At 43.2% G+C, this 24,022-nt stretch overlaps 1 protein-coding gene across 1 annotated transcript in view; it reads right to left on the bottom strand.

The window, feature by feature from the left end:
• Window positions 1-1,788: 1,788 nt before the first annotated feature.
• Window positions 1,789-24,022, bottom strand: part of SAXO1 (stabilizer of axonemal microtubules 1) — a 66,372-nt gene continuing 44,138 nt past the window's right edge. Inside the window, exons 7-8 of the mRNA XM_065907849.1 lie at window positions 16,253-16,455; window positions 1,789-2,789 (exon numbers count right to left, since the gene is read on the bottom strand). Of these exons, the coding sequence (XP_065763921.1) occupies window positions 1,789-2,789; window positions 16,253-16,455 (1,204 nt within the window). The remainder of the gene's footprint in view (window positions 2,790-16,252; window positions 16,456-24,022) is intronic.

Here is a 24,022-nt window from a genome sequence, read left to right as displayed (position 1 = left end):
CCCTCCTAAGTGGCCTCCTTTAGCTTAATGGCCTCCAGAAAGGAGTTCAAACAGAGATAGTACAATTTGATATGGTTGGTGGAGCCATGAGATGTGAGCCACTGCAGATGGGAGGTGCCTGGTGTTGAGTCAAGAGCCCTGGATCTTGAAACAGAAGACCTGGGGTCCAGTCTTGGCCTTGGTGCTCCAAGCTCTGTGGCCTTGGGCAAGGTGCATCATCTCTCCGAGCTTCTTTATCCCATAAGGGCAGTCATCCACACCTGATACAACCAAGAGGATTAAATGCCATAAATCCCAATCCCGTGATGCAAACTAACCTCACGGTAAGAAGATAATGAGTGGGGACCTGAAAGTCTGGGCCAGGGAGGTGAGAGCCATGGAAAGATAGACTTGAATAAGAGATACAGGCTTCTTGCCCATGAACCAGGCACTGAACTGAAATTTCCTCTCCCCTCCATGCTCTTCCCCAGTTCTCTGATACCATGGAGTATATTTTAAGGTTCTACAGACTCAAAAGAGAGGCAGATAACCCAAGCGTCAATCTGCATCCCCCTGGATGAGGCTCACACAGACCTTGAACTCATCTGATCCTGGCCTGGGCCCTCTTGAACAAAGTCCCTCCTTGATTCTTCCTAAACAAACAAACAAACAAACAAAAAATTCAAGGTACTTAACCTTAGGATCAAACCTTAGGCCCCAAAGAGGAACCTCCAACCCTTTCTCCATTATCACTATATCACACTTTATGAGAGGCCTGGTCATAGCTGTCATTTTAGGACAAGCGGGTCCAGGCTTCCCAGGAATCAGCCCAATGTGCGGCCATTTCTTCCAGGTTCTGAGCATTTAGAAGTGCTCACAGCTTAAGAGCCAGCTGCCAACTGCCTGGTTGCCAAGGGTTCCCTTTCTCCCCCCCTCCACCCCTCCTCTCCCTGGACTCAGAGCCTGCACTGGTTTGGGAATGAAAGAGGTCTGGCCATCCATGATTTCCTAGGACTGCCATAGAACTTTGTCCTTTCCCTCCATCTGCCTCTGTTTTGAGTCAGTAGAACCCTAAAATACACTCCATGATATCAGAGAACTGGGAAAAAGCATGGAGGGGAGAGGAAATTTCAGTTCAGTGCCTGGTTCATGGGCAAGACTCATGACGAGACTCATACCCCATCAGACAACACTGTTGTTACTGGTATGTTGTGATGTGAAGAGGTAGAAAGATGCCCTGTGAAGCAGCCCTGTGTAGAGAGGCCCCAAAACAAGACTCCAGATCACGCCTGAGGCACCCCTACCAGGATGAGGAAGCAACAAGAGAGTTAGGCTGAAATATCCCCAGAGGTCGCAAGAAACATGGCCTGCTCTCTTCATAGACAGCACGTGGGGTGAACAAACAGACCTGGAGATTCAATCCCCCCAAAATGAAGTTTATTCTTTGGCACTTCATTCTTGGCAAGGGATGATCATGATGTCAATTTATACAATGATTAAACTAGTAAAATACATCTGGATGGGAAGGAAGCCTCAGAGACCAGCTTTGATTCCATGAGCACAAGATAAAGGGCCCAAGAGGGGGAGACAGAAGAGGGAGGATTAGGGGACTAATTAGCCAGTGATTAAATGTCATTTTCCTTGAGTCAAGTGATTCTCATTTTATTCAAGTGTCCAGGAAACGACGATGAAATTTTTTTTTCATTTTTGGGGAATTCCTTTTTTTTTTTTCTTTTTTTGGTCCAATGAATAGCTCAACCATATGATTTTAGAAGTATTGTGCAATTTCTAAATTACAACCTTTAAAAATCAGGCTGACACTGTCAACTCCTGCTGGTTGGGATTTTCTGAATCACCTACAGAAAAACGGCTGCTCCGCCGAGAGCCTGTCTGAGAAATGGGCCGGTATATCCTGTGCCCCAAAGCATCTATTTCCTCAAAGATGTAGCCAGGAGGCTCAGGGTATGAAGCCAGGCATCTGCTCATTTCCTTAGGAGTAAAGCTGATGGTATATGTGGTCTGGCCCTCCACAGGGATATTTCCTCGGGGCCCAGACCAGAGGGGCTTGCAGCTTTTGGTCATCATGGGCAGGTGGGGCACGTAGTGGGCTCGTGTGGTGGTCAGGCAGTCCAAGGGCTCAGAGGGAAGGTTCAGCTGGGGGATGGGCTTGACCGGCTCTGTCCGCATGCTGGCCCACTGCTTGTAGTCTTCTTTGGTCGTGGTGGAGCCTTCAAAGCGGCCACCCTTCTTCACCGAGGGCGCGGGTCGGCAGGACTCAGCCGGGGCGCCCTTAGGGAACGTGTAGTGGGCCTGCACTGTTGTCAAAAGGTCCATCTTCTCTTCAGGAGGGACATACGTGGCAGGAGGTTTGGAGAACACCTGGGGCGTTGGCCAGGCTTGGTACTTGTCTCGAAACTCAGTGGTGCTGGAGAAGGGCAAGAGCCCGCAAGGTCTGGCAGGAGGTTTCAAGCTCTTGGCTGGCTCCCCCATCAGACCCCGGTATGACTCCTTGTGGGTGGTGAGGCTTTCAAAGGGGATTTCACTGGGTCTGAACTTCTCTGACTCATGCACAAAGCGCTTCTCCAAGGGGTGGGCCACGTAGCTCATCTTGTAGTTTGTCAGATCCTCCAGGGGGATGTTACAGAGCTTGGGCACAGCTGGAGGCTTACAGCTCCTGGTGTTCACCAGGCCTTTCATGGAATAGTCGTCTTGCTGTGTAGTGCGACTATCAAACTTGGTTGATGCTGGCCGGTAGTGGTGAGGAGGACGAAGCAACTCTCGTCTTGGTTGGTTCCAGGGTAAATAGTCAGCTGAAAATAAAACAGAAGTGGTGATGATTCATAAATCCAATCACTCAACCTGTATGTATTCCCAGAAGCCCCAAAGCCACAAGCCAGACTTCAGGGAGATGTTACAGGAGACAGAGGAAAACCAGGCTAGATCCCTGCCACCACCTCAACCAAGGGCCTGATGTTTCAACTTTGTGGTATTTGCAGGTCATTGTGCAGCAGAAGGCTTCCCAGGTGGTGCTAGTGGTAAAGAACCTGCCTGCCAATGCAGGAGATGTAAGAGATGCAGGTTCGATCCCTGGGTCAGGAAGATCTCCTGGAGGAGGGCACGGCAGCCCACTCCAGTTTTCTTGCCTGGAGAATCCCCATGGACAGAGGAGCCTGGTGGGCTACAGTCCATGAGATCACAAAGAGTCAGATACAACTGAAGTGACTTAGCACGCACACACACGCAGAAGAGACTAATTTATAGGAGTCTCATCATACCCACAATGCTGCATGTAGGGATTTTAGAGGGTCCACAGCCATGAGTGGACCCACGGAATGGATTCCAACAGAGGAGTCCAACTGCTGCTGCTGCTAAGTCACTTCAGTTGTGTCCGACTCTGTGCAACCCCATGGACTGCAGCCTACCAGGCTCCTCCATCCATGGGATTTTCCAGGCAAGAGTACTGGAGTGGGGTGCCATTGCCTTCTCTGGTTCAACTACTGCTTTTCCCTTATCCAAGAATAGCTCCATTCCTCTAAGGGAAGGTGTCCTCTGTGAATCATCAAAGAGTGACTGGGAAGGTACATGCAGAGCAGTGAGACCAAGGATTCATAACCCAGCCCTACTGGGCCACCAGCCAGACCTACCAGGCCTCCCTTGGTCATCCATGGGGTAATCGCCATTATGTTCCTATCATCACACATACAATCCACATACATCAAATATGGCACTCCAGGGGAATAAGGGGGACTATGTTGGCTAACCAACTCTGAATCCACAGAGAATTCTCTTGTCTACAACTTTACAAAAAGAACAAAAGCAGTCTTTGAGGTATATAGCCAATACCAGTGGAGTCCACAGGCACAGTTTTTAAACAGCTTTCTTGAGGTATAATTTGTATAAATATAAAATGCATCATCTTACACACATAATTTAATAACTTTTACAGAGTTGTGCAACAATCTATAATCAAAATCTAGTTACGCTGAATCACCTTGCTGTATCACATAAATTAACAAAACATTGTAAATCAACTATACTTCAATAAAAAAAAATTTTTTTAATCTAGTTATAAAACATTTCCATCACTGCCCTAAAAATTTAATCAAGCCAATTTGCAATCTTCATTCTCATCCCTGGGCAATAATTAATCATTTCTTGGTCACTATAAATGTGCCTTTTCTGGACATTTTCTATAAATAGAATTGCACAATATATAGTGTTTTGTATTGGCTTCATCCACTAAGCATAATGTAAAGGAGGTTCATCCCTGTCACAGCATGTATCAGTCCACTTCCTTTTACTGTTGAATAGTACTAGTGTAAATTTTGTTTATCCATTCATCATTTGATGGGCATTTGGATTGTTTTCATCATTTGGTTATTATGAAAATTTCTGCTAGGAACATTTATAGACAAGTGTTTGTGAGGATACATCTTTTCATCTTTCTTAGGTAGATACCAAGAAGCAAAATTGATAAGTTATATGTTTAATTTATGTTTAACTTTTCAACATACCGCAAACTTTTCCAAAGTGGGTGTGCCACTTCATGTTCCTACCAGCAATGTATGAAAGTTCTCATTTCTCCACATCTTCAACACTTGTTATTACAATTTGTTTTTTAATTATAGGCATTCTATAGTGGGTATTTAATGGTATCTCATTGTATTTTTTTTTCATTTATTTTTATTAGTTGGAGGCTAATTACTTTACAATATTGTAGTGGTTTTTGTCATACCTTGACATGAATCAGCCATGGATTTACATGTATTCCCCATCCCGATCCCCCCTCCCACCTCCCTCTCTATATTTTAATTTACATTTCCCTAATGATGAAAGTGAAAGAGGAGAGTGGAAAAGTTGGCTTAAAGTTCAACATTCAGAAAACTAAGATCATGGCATCTGGTCCCATCACTTTATGGGAAATAGATGGGTAAACAGTGGAAACAGTGTCAGACTTTATTTTTGGGCTCCAAAATCACTGCAGATGGTGATTGCAGCCATGAAATTAAAAGACGCTTATTCCTTGGAAGGAAAGTTATGACCAACCTAGACAGCATATTAAAAAGCAGAGACATTACTTTGCCAACAAACGTCCGTCTAGTCAAGGCTATGGTTTTTCCAGTGGTCACGTATGGATGTGAGAGTTGGAATGTGAAGAAAGATGAGCACCGAAAAATGGATGCTTTTGAACTGTGGTGTTGGAGAAGACTCTTGAGAGTCCCTTGGACTGCAAGGAGATCCAACCAGTTCATCCTAAAGGAGATCATTCCCGGGTGTTCATTGGAAAGACTGATGCTGAAGCTGAAACTTCAATACTTTGGCCACCTCATGCGAAGAGTTGACTCATTAGAAAAGACCCTGATGCTGGGAGGGATTGGAGGCAGGAGGAGAAGGGGATGACAGAGGATGAGATGGCTGGATGGCATCACCAACTCAATGGACATGAGTTTGAGTAAACTCCAGGAGTTGGTGGTGGACAGGGAGGCCTGGCGTGCTGCGATTCATGGGGTCGCAAAGAGTCGGACACGACTGAGAGACTGAACTGAACTGAACTGCACCTTAAACTGCATTGAATCTTCAATCTACAAACATGGATTCTCACTACCTATTTTGATATTATTTCTCATTCTACAAGGCTACCATCACCCTGATAACCAGATAACCAAAACCAGACAAAGTTATTACCAAAAAAGGAAATTACAGGCCAATATCACTGATAAACATAGATGCTAAAACCCTCAACAAAATACTAGCAGACTCCAACAACACATTAAAAGGATCATACACCATTGTCAAGTGAGGTTTATCCCAGGGATGCAATGCATATACTGATTCTTCAGTATATGAAACCAATCATTGTGACACACCACATTAACAAACTAAAGGATAAAAACCATATGATAATCTCAATCGATGTAGAAAACAATTTCAACAAAATTAAACCAATTTATGATTAAAAAAAAAACTTTCCAGAAAGTAGGCATGGGGGAACCTATTTCAACATAATAAAGGCCAGATACAACAAACCCACAGCAAACATTATTTTCAATTTTTTAAAAACTGAAAGCATTTCTTTAACATCAGGAACAAGATGAGGGTGACCACTCTCACCACTATTATTCAGCATAGTTTTGGAAATTCTATCCACAGCAATCAAAGAAAAAGTAATAAAGGGAATCCAAATTGGAAAAGAAGAGGTAAAATTCTCACTGTTTGCAGATGACATGATACTCTACATGGAAAATCCTAAAGATGCCACCAGAAAACTACTAGATCTATCTCAATAAAGAATTTGTTAAAGTCACAAAACAAAAAATTAATACACAGAAATCTCTTGCATACTTTTACACTAACAACAAAAAAATCAGAAAGAGAAGTTAAGGAAATAATCCCATTTACCATTGCAACAAAAAGAGTAAAATACCTAGGAATAAACCTACCTAAGACAAAAGAACTGTACATAGAAAACTATAAGACGCTGATGAGAGAAATCAAAGATGACACAAATGGATGGAGAGATATACCACGTTCTTAGACTGGAAAAATCAATATTGTGAAAATGATTATACTACCCAAAGCAATTTACAGATTCAATGCAATCCCTATCAAAATTACCAGTGGTATTTTTCACAGAGCTGGAACAAAAAATTTTATAATTTGTATGGAAACACAAAAGACCCCAAACAGCCAAAGCAATCTTGAGGGAAAAAAAATGGAGCTGGAGGAATCAGGTTCCCTGACTTCAGACTGTGGTTATTGCTTGGTTTCTAAGTCATATCCAAATCTTTGTGACCCCGTGGACTGCAGCCCGCCAGGCTTTTCTGTCCACGGGATTTTCCAGGCAAGAATACTGGAGTGTGTTGCCATGCCCTCCTCCAGGGGATCTTCCCAACCCAGGGATCGAACTCATGTCTCTTATGTCTCCTGCATTGGCAGGAGGGTTCTTTACCAATAGAGCCACCTAGGAAGCCTTCAGACTATACTACAAAGCTACAGTAATCACTATAGTATTGTACTGGCAGTTTTTTCTTTTTAATTTATCTTACTTTTAGGCCTAGATTCCTAAGAGCTACCCTCTATCACAGCATAGTTTAGTAATCAGCCTCTGATTAACCAGAAGTTATACATAAGCACCCTCCTCCTAGTGGCTCAGATGGTAAAGAATCCACCTGCAACGTGGGAGACCTAAGTTCAATCCCTGGGTTGGAAAGATCCCCTGGAGGAGGGCACGGCAACCCACTCTGGTATTCTTGCCCAGAGAATTCCCATAGACCGAGGAGCCTGGTGGGCTACAGTCCATGAGATCACAGACTTGGACACTAATGAGCGACTAAGCACACATACTTAGGCACCTTAAGCCACTAAGGTTTTCACCATTTGCTAATGAATCTGTGTGTGAGTTGGAGAATACAGTCAAAGATCGTACAGTTTACAACTTTTCCCCAGTTTTTATTTTCTACCAGGCTGTTTCATATCTCCTCTGCATATGCACCAGACATCATATTCAGTCAGGAAAGATGAGTAAATAACTAGACCCTTTCCCTGATCTCTTGAGCCTGCACACTGCCTTGCCCATATGCGCAGTCTTTAAGACCATCAGGAATATATATGAGCTTATCAAGGCCCACCTCTGAGTCTGTCTCATTCTCTCAGTCTCTTTGGTCAATTTCTCACTGATCTGCTGGTCTGTTGCTTGTTTCAAGTAGTACTGCAACCTCAAACTAACCGCAGAAACTGTCTTCCCTAATTTTTTTGCCATTAATGTCACTATTGTTTTTACTGAATTGCCTGAGTGTGCACTTTTCTCCAATCAGCCCTCACTGGCAGCAAAGTTTCTGGTTTTCGCAGCCTAGCCTGCCCAAGCAGAACTACCACACAGATGGAACTTGAGGGAGGGGTGATGGAAGCAGCCCCAGGATAAAACACCACACATTCCCACTGTTCATAACATGGTTTAGTAGTTTTTCTTGAATAAATGGTTCTCAATTTGTTGTACCCCTTTGGTTGAGTTCCAGAGTCCTAAAATGGTTGGTTTTTACTATTTTGTCCAGTTTTATTGTTGCTTTTTTGGGGAGAGAATTTGTCAAGTTCCTCACTCTGCCACGCTGTAAGTCCTGACATCCCCACCCCCAGGCACACTCTTAAGCTTAGTTCAAGCTAATAATACTACCAACTATTTATTTTAAATTGGCTTCATTTTAATTGAAAATCTAATCTTTCTCCAAGAGCTATTAATGGCTCTATCAGCATCTTGAAAGCATTAGGGGGCCTTAGAGGGAACCATCTTGCTGAATATAAACCACATGTTTCCCCCTCAGACTTCAAGCCTCACTGAAATGGGGGCATCTACCTGTAGATGCCTACACACTGCCTCAAGGTACATGGGGGTGGGTAGGACAGGGTTTTCTGGCCCTCTCCTGTGATGGATGGAGTGTTAAGAAAACAGGTTCCTAAACTGAGAGTTGCCTCATGTGATTTCTGATACCCAACAATACAGTGGAAACCACATTATTATCCAACCTCCTAACTTCCTCCACCCAGCGTATATTACAAAAAAACCTCAGAATTCCACATGACAAACTATTCACATGCCTGAAAAGCCATCAGTAAAAGCCCTTCAGGGCCAGGGTGTCATGTGCGTAATTGGCAAGAACCTCTTTAAAAGAGATTCCATTCAATAATGTGTCTTAAAAAAAATAGCTAAACCTAAAGCTGAGCATCAAGTAATTACACTCTCAATCTTTCCAATTGCACAGTGTTTTGAAAATGTCAAAATTACAACCAAATGCTGCTGGAGCAAATTTTACTAGTGGTTTTCTGGAGGCCAGTAAAGGCACTGGCCATAAGAGTAGTAAGAGAAAAGTTTGCATATTTTTCCTATGCAACAATAGCAAGCAGAGCATATAGACATAATATAGATGCACCCGTTGAAATACATCTATTTAATGACCTTGATCTTTGGTTTCTGCCCCACCTTCCCTTTGGAAGGAGAATCAATGTATAGACACAAAACCATAAACACTGCTACAGAAGACTTATTAAAGACTTATTAAGCATTAAAGCAATACTATTTCCACAAGAGAAACAAGTCATCACATGAGCGATAAGGCAAGGATGTGGCCCCTCAAATATGCATGAGGTTGTGCAGGATACAAAGAGCAATGCCCTGGGTCTTCCCCAGGCTTCACTCTTGCCCTTGGCCAGCACCTACCGAGTAACAGACCTGGTGGGGATGTGTGCAACTCTAATGCCAAACTATGTCACCGGGAGCCCTCATAAATAGAGATCTAGAACTACTCGTTCATTTATTACCTCACTAAACACATCTTCACTGCAGCATCCCCTGTGCTAAAATAAATGTTTGGCATTTAAGGCCAAGTTTTGGAAGCCACTATACCCTAGAGGAGTAATGGAAAAAATTAACCACTGAGATTATATGATATGGTAAGTATTATTCAAAAAACTAGGTTACACATAGGTTACAACTGACACCGAATGACAGATGTTTTCTTTGACTACAAACCGAATTGATTTTAAACCTGAATTTCAGAGGAGAACTGTGAAACCTACCCTCAGGTACATATGTAGCCAGAATAAAACCAAAAAGTCTAAGCATGTCTGGTTCAGAATAGTCCTGTTGCTACCTCATTAAGTCTGTGTAAGTACACTTTTGGTAGGAATGTAAATTGGGACAGCCACTATGAAGAACAGTATGGAGGTTCCTTAAAAAACTAAAAAGAGGGCTTCCCTGGAGGCTCAGTGGTAAAGAATCCGCCTGCCAATGCAACAGACATGGGTTCAATCCCAGATCTGGGAAGATCCCACATGCCTCTGAGCAATTAAGACTGTGTGCCAAAATTACTGAGCCTGTGCTCTGGAGCCTGAGAACCACAACTACTGAAGCCCAAGGGCCCTACAGCCCATGCTCCACAACAAGAGAAGCCACTACAATTAGAAGCCCACACACTCAACTGGAGAGCAGCCCCTACTTGCTGCAACTAGAGAAAAGCCTGCATAGCAATGAAGACCCAGAACAGTCAAAAATAAATAAATAAAATTATTTTTTTTTAAAGAATGAGAACAAATCTTTAAAAAAAAAAAAAACTAAAAACAGAGCTACCATTTGATCCAGCAATCCCACTACTGGGCATATATCTGGAGGAAAAACCCAATTTGAAAAGACACACACACCCTCAATGTTCATTGAAACACTATTTACAATAACCAGGTCATGGAAACAACCTAAATGTCCATCAACAGAGAAGTGGATAAAGGAGATGTGGTACATATATACAGTGGAATATTACTCAGCCATAAAAAGAACAAAATAATGCCAACTGCAGCAACATGGATGGACCTAGAGATGATCATACTAAGTGAAGAAAGTCAGACAAAGACCATATGATATCATTTATATGTGGAATCTAAAGAAAAGCATACAAATAAACTTGTCTATAAAATAGAAATAGAATTACAGATGTAGAAAATAAACTTTGTTACCAGGGGGACAGAGGGAAGGAGTAAACTGGAATATTGGGACTGACATATATACACAATTATATATAAAACAGACAACAAAGAAGGACCTACTTTATAGCACAGGGAACTCTACTCAATACTCCGTAATGGCTTATATGGGAAAAGAATCTAAAAAAGAGTGGAGTGGATATATAACTGATTCACTTTGCTTAGCAGAAACTAATACAACAGTGTAAATCAACCATACTTCAATTTAAAAAAAAAATTAAGTCTGTGTCAGCAGACAAATTTCTGGTACCTATTAACTGCTTTTAAAAAAGAAAGAAAGAAGAGAGCGCAAACATGGCGGCCTCTATCGCAAGGGGCTGCCAGGCTGCAAAGGGTCTGGGCCTGAACTTTCGATCCGCCAGGGCTCTACTCCCTGTGTCAATTGTAAAAGAATGAAACTAGAACACTTTCTAACACCATACACAAAAATAAACTCAAAATGGATTAAAGATCTAAATGTAAGACCAGAAACTATAAAACTCCTAGAGGAGAACATAGGCAAAACACTCTCCGACATAAATCTCAGTGGGGTCCTCTATGACCCACCTCCCAGAATATTGGAAATAAAAGCAAAATAAACAAATGGGACCTAATGAAACTTAAAAGCTTCTGCACTACAAAGGAAACTATAAGTAAGGTGAAAAGACAGCCCTCAGATTGGGAGAAAATAATAGCAAATGAAGAAACAGACAAAGGATTAATCTCAAAAATATACAAGCAACTCCTGAAGCTCAATTCCAGAAAAATAAATGACCAAATCAAAAAATGGGCCAAAGAACTGAACAGACATTTCTCCAAAGAAGACATACAGATGGCTAACAAACACATGAAAAGATGCTCATCATCACTCATTATTAGAGAAATGCAAATCAAAACCACAATGAGGTACCATTACACGCCAGTCAGGATGGCTGCTATCCAAAAGTCTACAAGCAATAAATGCTGGAGAGGGTGTGGAGAAAAGGGAACCCTCTTACACTGTTGGTGGGAATGCAAACTAGTACAGCCACTATGGAAAACAGTGTGGAGATTTCTTAAAAAACTGGAAATAGAACTGCCATATGACCCAGCAATACCACTTCTGGGCATACACACTGAAGAAGCCAGATCTGAAAGAGACACATGCACCCCAATGTTCATCGCAGCACTGTTTATAATAGCCAGGACATGGAAGCAACCTAGATGCCCATCAGCAGATGAATGGATAAGGAAGCTGTGGTACATATACACCATGGAATATTACTCAGCCGTTAAAAAGAATTCATTTGAATCAGTTCTAATGAGATGGACAAAACTGGAGCCCATTATACAGAGTGAAGTAAGCCAGAAAGATAAAGAACATTACAGCATACTAACACATATATATGGAATTTAGAAAGATGGTAATGATAACCCAATATGCAAAACAGAAAAAGAGACACAGAAGTACAGAACAGACTTTTGAACTCTGGGGGAGAACGTGAGGGTGGGATGTTTCAAAAGAACAGCATGTATATTATCTATGGTGAAACAGATCACTAGCCCGGGTGAGATGCATGAGACGAGTGCTCGGGCCTGGTGCACTGGGAGGACCCAGAGGAGTCGGGTGGAGGGGGGGGCGGTGGGAGGGGTGATCGGGATGGGGAATACGTATAACTCTATGGCTGATTCGTGTTAATGTATGACAAAACCCACTGAAATGTTGTGAAGTAATTGGCCTCCAACTAATAAAATAAAATAAAATTTAAAAAAAATTAAATTTAAAAAAAAAAAAAAAAAGAAAGAAAGAAAATAAGGTTTTCTCAATATTAACTTTCTCAGTAAGGCAAAGTCAGCCACGACTCAGTTTTAACAGCAGAATACTATTCTCTGGTTTGCAGAGGGCAATTTGAGATATAAATGTTTGGAGAAGAGGAAGAATACTGCAGAGATTAAAGCCTAAGTATTAGATTTTTTTTTCTGTGTGTTGATTTTGAGGGGGGATTATTTTGTGGGAGGAGTGGAGGGAGATGTCCTTTTAAATAATACCACTGGGAAACTCCATCCTTGCCAACCACTAAGGAAAGCAGGAAGTATTTCTCAGCCCTAGATCTCTCCTTGCACCCAGGGCAAGGTGGAGAGGGGAAGTTGAGCTGAGCAGACAGCTGCTCTGAGGCGCCTCTAACTCTGCCAAGACTTGTAAACCCAGGAAGCCCACAGGGAGGATGTAGAGAGGAGAGGATGCAGTCGGATGAGCCCTACCAGAAGCCCTGCCTCCTCACCCGTCAAAGGGAAGTGCTCATTTGGGCTCTGTTCTTTTCTGCGTGCTCAGTGTCCATTTTTTGCCCTCCTATAAACACTGGATGAAAAGGGAAACAGAGGAGCCCTGCAGAGGCCAAGTGCCACCCCATAACGTGCCTCATTGGGCTGACTCCTTAGTCATCAACAACATCTGCTATGGTGCCTACCTTGTTGAGGGTAGCAGACAAAGAAAAAGGCAGACCCTTGCTCTCTTGTAGCCTGCGATCTAGCCAAAGAGACAAATGTTAAACTAAATTACAAAATGAATTATGAAACAAGGTGGGACAAGTCAGCCTTCAAGCACCTTACAGGATGTGTCTGGTCTGGCACGGGGTAAGGTCTGGGGCACCTTCGGAAGGTGTGATGCTTCTGCCCTTTGCAGAAGGATGAGCACTGGAGAGGGGACGGGAGGATGGCTCTCTAAAGAGGGAAGGGCAGTGCAACCTGCCCTGAGACAGAAAAGTGGAGCAAAGCAACTGAAAGAAGCTCCTGTGGTCAGAGCAGAGGGGCCCAGGGAGGAGGAGCCCCAATCTTCAAAGCAGCAGAGTGGGCAAAGGTGGGGGAGTTTATCCTGAGAACTGCAGTGATTATTTGAGGAGTTTTAGGTAAAGACAAGGTCAGGTGAGATTTCTGTTTTCAAAAGATATCTCTGCTTGCTTTCTGTGGCCAACAGAGATGAGCTGATAAGGTTGGAGAGATGTGCAGCTGGGTGTCCAGTGGTAGACATGGAGAAGGCAGGGTTTGGTTGTTACCAGGAGGATGCAACAGAAGGACAGAAGAAAGAGGGAGTTAAGAGAGGGGCTGCAGTGATACAACGTGGAATAAGCTGCATGGGAACAGACACAGGAGAGGCTGATGATGATGAGAAGGAAGGTTGGGGCATCAGTGGGCTGGAGGTCCCAGTGAGACCAAGGACTGTCACGGTGGGAGTAAATACAAGAGCCAAAAGGACCGGATGGAGGAGGGCATGAAGGGGGAGCTGTTTGGGGATTTGACAATGTCCAGAACGTGGCTTGCCAGAAGGTGGCTCTGGAAGAGTAAAAGATAATAGGTGACACTAAAGAAAGTACAAGGACAAAAGAAAAGCAAAAGCAGAGATACTCAGCCACATTTAGAATCTTCCAGAATGATAGATTAGGAGCTCCTGGAAGGGCTTCAGGAACATTCCTACATCCCCTCAAGCCTCTCCACCTCCTCATGGCCAAGTGTTAAGCTTGACTAAATAAGAGCCACTACTGGGGACTTCCCTGGTGGTCCAATGGTTAAGACTCCATGCTTCCAACGCAGGGCTGCGGGTGAGATCACTGGTTAGGGAACTAAGAGGCTTCCCTGATAGCTCAGTTGGTAAAGAATCCACCCGCAATGCAGGAGACCCCAGTTTGATTCCTGGGTTGGGAAGATTCACTGGAGAAGGGATAGGCTACCCACACTCCAGTATTCTTAGGCTTGCCTTGTGGATCAGCTGGTAGAGAATCTGCCTGCAATGCAGGAGACCAGGGTTTGATCCCTGGGTTGGGAAGATCCCCTGGAGAAGGGAAAGACTACCCACTCCAGTATTCTGACCTGGAGAATTCCATAGACTGTATAGTCCATGGGGTTGCAGAGTCGGATGCGACTGAGCAACTTTCACTTTCACAGGGAACTAAGATCCCATGTGCTGCATGATGCAGCCAGATTTTTAAAATAATAATAATTTTAAAAAGCCACCATCACCACAGGCATGCAGACATCCACAGACATGTGACAGGGACAGTTCTGCACATTTTCTTAGGACAACCATGTACATCATAAGCAGCGCAGTTACTGATCACAAACCTGGCCTCATCCCCATGGTGTCAGTCCTGTGGCTCATGCTCCATACAGTAGAGTGACTGCTACCTGCCACACACACCACTCGATATCCTGTCTCTCCTACCAGACTACAAACTCAAGGGCAGGTCATTATGCTTCCTTCACGGGTCCTAATACCATGCCTGGAATGCAGAAAATGCCCAGTAAAGAAGGAACCCATCTCAATAAAATGAAGTTCAAAACTAGCAAAACTAATTTACAAAGTCAAGAGTCAGCACAGTGGTTCTCTCCTGGGTGGGGACAGTAACTAGAAGGGAGTATCGATGCTATACATTTCAATCTGCATCCTGTTTCCATGCCTATTCACTCAAAATTCATTGGTCTAATTTGCCCTTGTACTGTCAGCTATCTGGCAACTCACCAAGGGATTCTCACTTTCCTCTAGAACTTTCTTAAAACTTTTGCAGTCCAATGGGAATTAAAGATGAACAGGTTCTCGCTGGTTATCTATTTTACCTATAGCAAATACAGCACAAGGAACTCTACTCAATATTTTATAATAACCTAAATGGAAAAAAAATTGAAAAAGAATAGATATATGTATACATATAACTGAATCACTTTTCTGTACACGTGAAATTAACACAGCATTGTTAATCAACTGCACTTCAATATAAATAAAAAAAATTTTTTTTAATATTATTTTATTAGTTGGAGGCCAATCACTTCACAACATTTCAGTGGGTTTTGTCATACATTGACATGAATCAGCCATAGAGTTACACGTATTCCCCATCCCGATCCCCCCTCCCACCTCCCTCTCCACCTGATTCCTCTGGGTCTTTCCAGTGCACCAGCCCTGAGCACTTATCTCATGCATCCAACCTGGGCTGGTGATCTGTTTCACCATAGATAATATACATGCTGTTCTTTCAAAACATCCCACCCTCACGTTCTCCCCCAGAGTTCAAAAGTCTGTTCTGTACTTCTGTGTCTCTTTTTCTGTTTTGCATATAGGGTTATCGCTACCATCTATAAGATTAAAAGGATTGATGTATATAGCAAAATAGTTTTTCAGGGGGAAATACTCAGCCCACTAAAAAATAATACAATTTTAAAAATTCACCAGTCTCTATCATTATATATTTGCACATTTTTCTGTATGTTACATTTCCATAATTTTTTAACAAATGAATGAATCAATCAGTGGTGAAACCCAACTTGGCTTAAACTTGAACTGCTTGCCCCAAACAGGATGGGAATGGCAAGTTGAGGCAGGCACTGGCAAATATTTTTTGTAGGAGGCCAGATATTAAATGTCTTAGGCCTTGCATGCCATATGATTTCTGCCACAGCTATTCAACTTTGCTGCCGAAGCACAAACTTAGCCATAGATAATATAGAAAACCAATGGAAGTGGCCGTGTTCCAACAAAACATACTTATGACACTGAACTCTGAATTTAATATTCACATACCCTAGTATAATAGTCTTTCTCATTTTTTTTTAATCATTCAAAAATTTAAAAACCATCCTTACCTCTCTAGCTGCACAGAAACAGGCTGAAGGCCAGATGTGACCGCAGAAAAGACTTCCCAGCCTCTGCACTGAGGGTGGGTGTGCATAAAACCCACCTCCCAGTCAGCACCTAGGCTCAGCCCGTCCCCCCAGCCCTGCCCCTCCAGCCTTCTCCCACCTTTGTAAGTAGGCAGACTCTCCATCTTGTCCCCACAAGGGTATTTACTGTCCCGAGGTTTGATGGGATCCACTCGACAGATCGGGTAAGGGTTGTAATCCTGTTTATACGTGGTCTGCAGATCCATGTTCTCTTCACTTGGGACGAACGGGTTGGGCTGGTGGATCTTCACTGGTAACACTTTGTGAGGCCCAAAGTCCCTCCTGTAGGAAAATAAGCAGAAGCCTTGGGGGCCCTTGCCTCAGAGTAAGGCTCATGGTTTCCATTCAGCCCAATTCTATAGGCGCTGGCTGAGAAGTCATCCTCCCCTCTCTGCCTTCACTGCTCTGCCTCCTGTTTCCCACTTCTGACAAAGACATGGCCATTCACGTCTCACTCAAGTTACACGCCGTCAAGGGCCAGCCATTCACCAAGTGCGTGCTCCCTACCTCCACCCTGCAGCTCATCGGTTCCTCTTTCCTCAGTTCAGACCCTGGCCATTTCTCGTGTGGGTCATGTTATAACCTATAACCTGGGCTTCCTGCATGATTGCCACCACCTGCCACTCTCCTATCCTGGAGAGCCAAAATCAACTCTCTAAACCCAAAATCTTACCCGTTTACTCCCTGGCTTTAAAATCTTCCAGATAAAGCCCAACTTTCTAGCACAGGGTGTAAACCTTCCTGGACCTGCCTTGGCCTTCCCTCCCTGGCCCCCCCCCTCCCCCTCACTCCCCGCCCCCACCCACTGCAGCCACCCAGGACCACTGAGTAGGTCTCTCCTGTGCCTGCTGTCTCCACCTTCCTCCCCCAGCCTGTTCATTGTGGAGCTGACTTCTATTTTTCCGGTCCCGCCACCTCCTTCTCTGTGCTCCCAATAGCTCATGCTAAGATTTATCTCCTTCCTCTATTTAACTTCATAGAAAACCCAGAAGAAAAGGCCAATAAATGCAGACAATGAACCTTCCACTTCTCAGCTCTCTGGCATCGGCACTCCCATCATTTCAGGGTATACGGAAACAATGGAATAGAAAAACAAAGACATTTTATGAAGAACAAGTGCATATATATGGAATCTAGAAAAATGATACAGATGAACCTATTTGCAGGGCAGGAATAAAGTCCACTAACTTAGAAAGCAGATATGTGGACACAGGGCAGAGAGAGAAGCGGAGGGGGGCACGAACTGGGAGAGCAGCGCTGACCTATATATATAATGTGTGTGTGTGTGTAAGTCTCTGTCATGTTCGACTCTTTGCAACCCCGTGAACTGTAGCCCGCCAGGCTCCTCTGTCCATGGAATTTCCCAGGCAAGAATACTGAAGTGGGCCACCATTCCCTTCTCCAAGGGATCTTCCCAACCCAGGGATTGAACCTGTGTCTCCTACACTGTAGGCGGATTCTTTAACTTCCGAGCCACCAGGGCGGCCCGTGTGTAAAACAGATAGCGAGTGAGAAGCTGGGGGTGTCACAGCAATGAGCTCAGCTCGATGCTCTGTGATGATGTAGACGGGTGGGACGGGCAGACAGAAGCTCGAGAAGGAGGCGATAAATGTATACATATAGTTGATTCACTGTGTGGTACAGTAGAAGCTAAATACAACATTGTAAAGCAATTTATACTCCCAACTTAAAAGGAAGAAAAGAAAAAGCATGACACTCTTTACTATACACTCTCTTCCCAAAGCACCCCAGTTCTACAAAGACCAAGAAACTGCGGCATCGCCACCAGCACGAAGTACCCTGGCTCAGCCCGGGCGCCCACTGCCCACAGCTGCCCAGGGCAAACTCCAGCATACATTCCCCCCTTCCTCCGAGGACTTCTGCTTCACACAACCGGCTGTTCTTGCCTGAAACTCATTTATCTAACTGGACAGGGGGAAGGTGGCTTTTCCCTAACGGCACGTCCGAAACGACCTCACCAAGGGAAGGGGAAGGCTTCCAGACAGGAAGAAATTGGGCCCAAACACCAGTAAAAACCTACTTCCCTGCCAAAATCTGGAGCAGTGTTACTGAGCCATGCTTGACTAGCAGAGGCAACACGCTCCACTGTAACCTGTCTTGCATGAATTATACACATGGTTGTCAATAAGCCCAAACCAGGGACTGGAAAGCGCTTGGTGGGAGGGGAGGAAGGAGTTAGGAAGCCGAAGAATTAGTCTCCCTAGGGCTCCAAGGGGGAAACAGGAGATGCTTCAGTTGAACTCCCTGTAACACCCTCTGGGCAGGTTTAAAAATACATCTCAGCAGCAGTTACCAGGCCTGCAGCCTGGGCTCTGTCCCCAGGGGCCCCATGTTGGCAAATAGCAAAAGGAAGCCAAAAGACCTGGGGCAGCTGTGTGCTGACAGTGTAAGTCAGGGTTGATGGAGGGAATGGGTGGAATCAGAACCCAGGGATCAGCTCCCCGCTCCTACGCTTCTAAGTGTGCAAGTGCCTCACACTGATGTCTGCTCAAAGCTAAACCAGCTGCAGCAGGGAACTAGGACAGCCAGGCCTCTAGGCTGCCAAGAGAAACGGGGAGGCCCAGAAAACACTGGTGATAACCAGTTAAATGCAAAGTGGCTTTCATCAGAAAGTTTGTGTTCTCAAGAAGGGCTCCCAAGGGGAGGTGGCTTTCCTCACTCCCCAGGGGGCTGGAGTGGGGTTGGAGGCAGCCTGAGACCCTACAGTTCCATACAAATCTGTGTTGACTAATGGCTACCCAAGAGTTTAGCCCTGTTCGCTTCCAAGAATGTGTATCAGAAGATACCAGGCGGCAGGTGATGAGGAACAAAGCTGAATGCCCACACTGCCCCGCAGAGCCCTCCCAAGCCCAGAGCAGCCAGGGCTGCCTTCCTGTTATGGGCCCATCACACCCCGGAACCTGCACACAGAACACGAGACATTCTCTTCTGCTGTCACTTCTACTGAGGGAACCAGCTTCCCTCAGAGATGCTGTGAAAACCTTCCTACAAGGGCTGCCAGGCTCTATGATAACTAAAATGTGCTTAATGCCCCCATTTCCTGCTGCTACAAGATAAAAAAAAAAAAAAAAAGGACTTTCCTGGTGGCGCAGTGGATAAGAGTCCACGGGACGACACAGAGGGTACAGGTTCAATCCCTGGTCCAGGAACTAAGCCCTCAGTAACTAAGCCCATGCACCACAACTAACTGAAGCCCTTGCTTTCCAGAGCTGGTGCTCTGCAACAAGAGAAAGCCTGTGCATGGCAATGAGGAACCAACACAGCCAAAAATAAAAAATTTTTAAACAGAAAAGCACAGATGACTGCCTACAACTAACCTTACCAATTCATGGACTTTTCCTGAAATTGGTTTCTCAATAGCAAAAGGTGATGCGGCAAAATCCTCATTTACCATGTTCGAGGAACGAAATTGTTAACTGAATCTTCCTCTCCCACACAAAATTCAAGACAGTTTATGAAATAGCATCAATGGATTGAATTTACTGATCAGTTATAACCAAGACAAATGATCTTGGGGAGGGGAGCAGTGATCTACCTCTAAAGAGAAGAAAGTAGTTTAAATTTTAATTCATTTATCCTCCACCCAAAATTATTTATCATGGCTTAAGAATGAATTGAATCAGAATTTATATGTTTCCTCATTATGTTTTTATGTTCAGAACATTTACTGAAATCTATCGTTAACCGCAACATAACTACAGGTCCCCAACCTCTCATAATCTTACAGCCCTTAAGTTCACATAAAAGAAAACTATTTTATCCTTCCCAGAAATTGCTCAAATTTAGTAGATTTGTTTTTTTAATAAAACTCCCTTCTTCCTGGGGTACATTTCCTAGCTCCTGTGCCCATTTTGACTCTGAACCAAGAAAAAAAAATGGTCAAAGATGCCAAGTTTCTTTTAGGTGCATAGTCATAAAAGTTATCTGGTATGGAAAGTCCTGAGTTAAACTCTGAGTTAAGTAAAGGTTAAAGAGAACCTGCTGGGAAGCCAAAACAATTTGACTTCCCATCATTAGGCAAAGTTAAAGGAAGGCATTTGACAAGAGTCTGGCAAAAGGAAAGAAGCTATAATGTAACAGCTAACCAGGGTCATGAGCCTGGAAGAGGGAAAAGGATATTTTCATTATGATAAAGGGGCTACACAATACTTGGTTCAATCTATTTTTAATTTTTTAAAAATGCTTAATATTTGTATAACCTTGGCATGCTAGAGAATTTTTTTTTAATCTGGCCATCCCTCTTGGCATGTGGGATCCCAACCAGGGATCAAACCTGTAGCCCCCACGTTGGAAAAGTAGAGTCTTAACCCCTGGACCACCAAGAAGTCCCTATTTTTAATGTTCAGCTGTGCAAACTTCAGAATTTGTTAGTATGCCCAAACAGTTGATCATATTAATAAGCAGAAATAATTTTAAGAGCTCCTGCCCAGAAATTAACCCAGGCACTTATGATCAATTAATCTACAACAAAGGAACCCAGGATATATACAATGAAGAAAAGACAGTCTCTTCAGTAAGTGGTACTAGGAAAACTGGACACACACATATAAAAGAATGAAGTTAGAACATTCTCTAACAATACATACAAAAATAAACTTAAAATGGATTAAAGACCTAAATGTAAGACCAGAAATTGTAACATCCTAGAAGAAAACAGAATATTCTGACATAAATCATACCAATAGTTTTTTTCAATCTGTTTTCAATCTCTCCTAAAGCAAAGGAAATAAAAACAGAAATAAACAAATGGGACCTAATTAAAGTTGAAAGCTTTATACAGTTCAATGAAATGAAAAGACAACCTACAATATGGGAGAAAATATTTGCAAACAATATGAGCAGTAAGGGGTTAATATCCAACATATATAAACAACTCATACAACATAAAAAAAATTGATTATAAAACAGAAGAGCTGAACAGTCAAAATTTTTCCAAAGAAGACATGCAGATGGCCACTGGGCACAGAGAAATATGCCCAACATTGCTAATGATCAGGAAAACACAAATAAAAACCACAATGAGATATCATGTCAAAATGACTATTATCAAAAAGAACACAGATAACAAATGCTGGAGAGGAAGTAGACAAAAGCGAGCTCTCGTACACTGTTGGTAGGAATGCAAATTGGTGCAGCCACTGTGGAAAACAGTATATAAGCTTCTCAAAAAGCTAAAAATAGAATTACCATATGACCCAGCAAATCCACTCCTGAGTATATATCTGAAAGAAACAAAAACCCTAATTTAAAATGATACATGCGGGGAATCCCCTGATGGTCCAGTGGTTAAGACTGTGCTTCCACTGAAGGGGGTATGAGTTCGATCCCTGGTCGGGGAACTAAGATCCCACATGCTGTGTAGTGCAGCTGAAAATAAACAAACAAACAAACAAACAAATAAATAAAATCAGGTTCATGTAAAAAAAAGTAACAAGGTTTCTGTTAAAATAAATAAATAAATAAAATGATACATGCACTTCTAGGTTCATTGCAGCACCACTTAAACAACTGGCAAGATATGGAAGCATCCGAAGTGTTCATTAACTAATGAACAGAAATTGTGTGGTGTGCATACACCACACCTTTTCTGATATACACACACACACACAATGGAATACTACTCAAACATAAAAAAGAACAAAAGTTTTGCCATTTGCAACAACATGGATGGACTTGGAGGCTATTATTCTAAGAGAAATAAAACAGAAAAAGAGAAATACTGTGTGATATCACGTACATGTAGAATCTAAAAAATACAAACTAGTGAACATAACAAAAAAGCAGCAGACTCAAACTAATGATTACCAGTGGCAAGGAGGAGGGAGGGGCAATGTAAATAAAAAGTAGGGGATTACATTATAAATAAAAAATAGGGGATTAAGAGGCATAAACTATTATGCATGGAAATCTATAAGGATTTACTGTACAAAATAGTAAAGCTAATATTTTACAATAGCTATAATGAAGTATAACCGTTAAAAGCTGTGAATCACACTTCCCTGGCGGTCCAGGGGTTAAGAATCTGCCCTGCGCTGCAGGGGACACAGGTTCTGTCCCTGGTCCTGGAAGATCTCACATGCCTCGGAGCAACGAAGCCTCTGTGCCACAACTACTGGGCCCTCACTCTAGAGCTTGTGATCTGCAACAAGAGAAGCCACTGCAACAAGAAAGCCACACACCACAACTAGAGAGTGGACCCCACTCACCACAACTAGAGAAAAGCCCCACACAGCAATGAAGACAGTGCAGCCAAATAAATATATTATTTTTTTAAAGTTGTGAATCACTACATAGTACACTCATAACCTATATAATAGTATATACATCAACTATACTTCCATTCAGGGAAAAAAAACAGCTCCTCCTCTTGGCCCAAAGGCAATCCTCACATCCCGCCCTAAATCTCCTCCCTCTTTCTCAAGGATCAGTGGTTTCACCTTTTCCTCTTACTGACTGCTTTCTGTCAGTATGTAAACATGCTTCAGTCTTCCCCATTTTCAAAGAAAAACAGCAAACAACAACCCTCACTGCAGTCCACTCCTCGTCTCTCCTCTAGAAAGTTATCATTGTTGGTTAGTTGCTAAATCCTGTCCAATCTTTAGCAACCCCAATGCAAAATTCAAGTTAGTTTGTGAAAGAAAATCTATAGATTGAATTCACTGATTAGTTATAACCAAGACAAAACATCTTGGGGAGGGGGGCAGTGATCTACCTCTGAAGAGAGGAAAGAAGCTTAAAGTTTAATTCATTTATCCTCCACCCAAAAATATTTACTGTGGCTTTAGAGTGAATTGAATTAGAATTTATGTTTCCTCATTATGTTTTTATGTTCAGAACATTTACTGAAACCTATTACTAACCACAACATAACTGCAGGTTATGTTCCAAGGCATGTGAGGTTTTTTCCAATCAGAGATTGAGTCCATGTCTCCTGCATTAGCAGGCAGATTCTTTATTGCTGAGTCACCAGGGAAGACTCCTCTAGAGAAATGTTGTTGTTCAGCTGCCTAGTCGTGTCCAACTCTTTGTGACCCTAGAGAGGCAGCCAGGCCTCCCTGTCCCTCACCATCTCCTGGAGTTTGCCCAAGTTCATGTTCATTGCATTGGTGATGCCTTCTAGCCATCTCACCCTCTGATGCCCTCTTCTCCTGCCCTCAATCTTTCCCAGCATCAGGGACTTTTCTAATGAGTCATCTGTTTGCATCAGATGACCAAAATACTGGAGTTTTGGCATCAGTTCTCCCATGAGTATTCAGGGTTAATCTCCCTTAAGACTGACTGGTTTGATCTCCTAGTGGTCTAAGGGACTCTCAAGAGTCTTCTCCAGCACCACAGTTTGAGAGCATCAATTCTTTGGTGCTCTGCCTTCTTTACGGTTCAGCTCCCACAACCGTGTGTGACTACTGGGAAGACCACAGCCTTGACTATACGGATCCTTGTCAGCAGCATAATGTCTCTGCTTTTCAACACACTGTCTAGGTTTGTCATCACTTTTCTGCCAAGAAGTAATCGTCTTCTGATTTCATGGCTACAGACACCATCTGCAGGGATTTTGGAGCCCAAGAATAGGAAATCGGTCACTACTTCTACCTTTTCCCCTTCAATTTGCCATCCAGTAATGGGGTCGGATGCCATGATCTTAGTTTTTTAAATTCTTAGTCTTAAGTTGGCTCTTTCACTCTCCTCCTTCACCCTCAAGAGGCTCTTTAGTTCCTCTTTGCTTTCTGCCACTAGAGTGGTATCACCCACATATCTGAGGTTGTTGATGTTTCTCCCGCTTATCTTGATTCCAGCTTGTAACTCATCCTGCCCAGCATTTCTCATATTG

Source organism: Muntiacus reevesi, chromosome 17 (genome assembly GCF_963930625.1).
Source record: "Muntiacus reevesi chromosome 17, mMunRee1.1, whole genome shotgun sequence".
NCBI classification, from domain to species: domain Eukaryota; kingdom Metazoa; phylum Chordata; class Mammalia; order Artiodactyla; family Cervidae; genus Muntiacus; species Muntiacus reevesi.
Note: the sequence above shows the minus strand (reverse complement) of the source record. Positions and strands in the feature narration are given on the sequence as shown.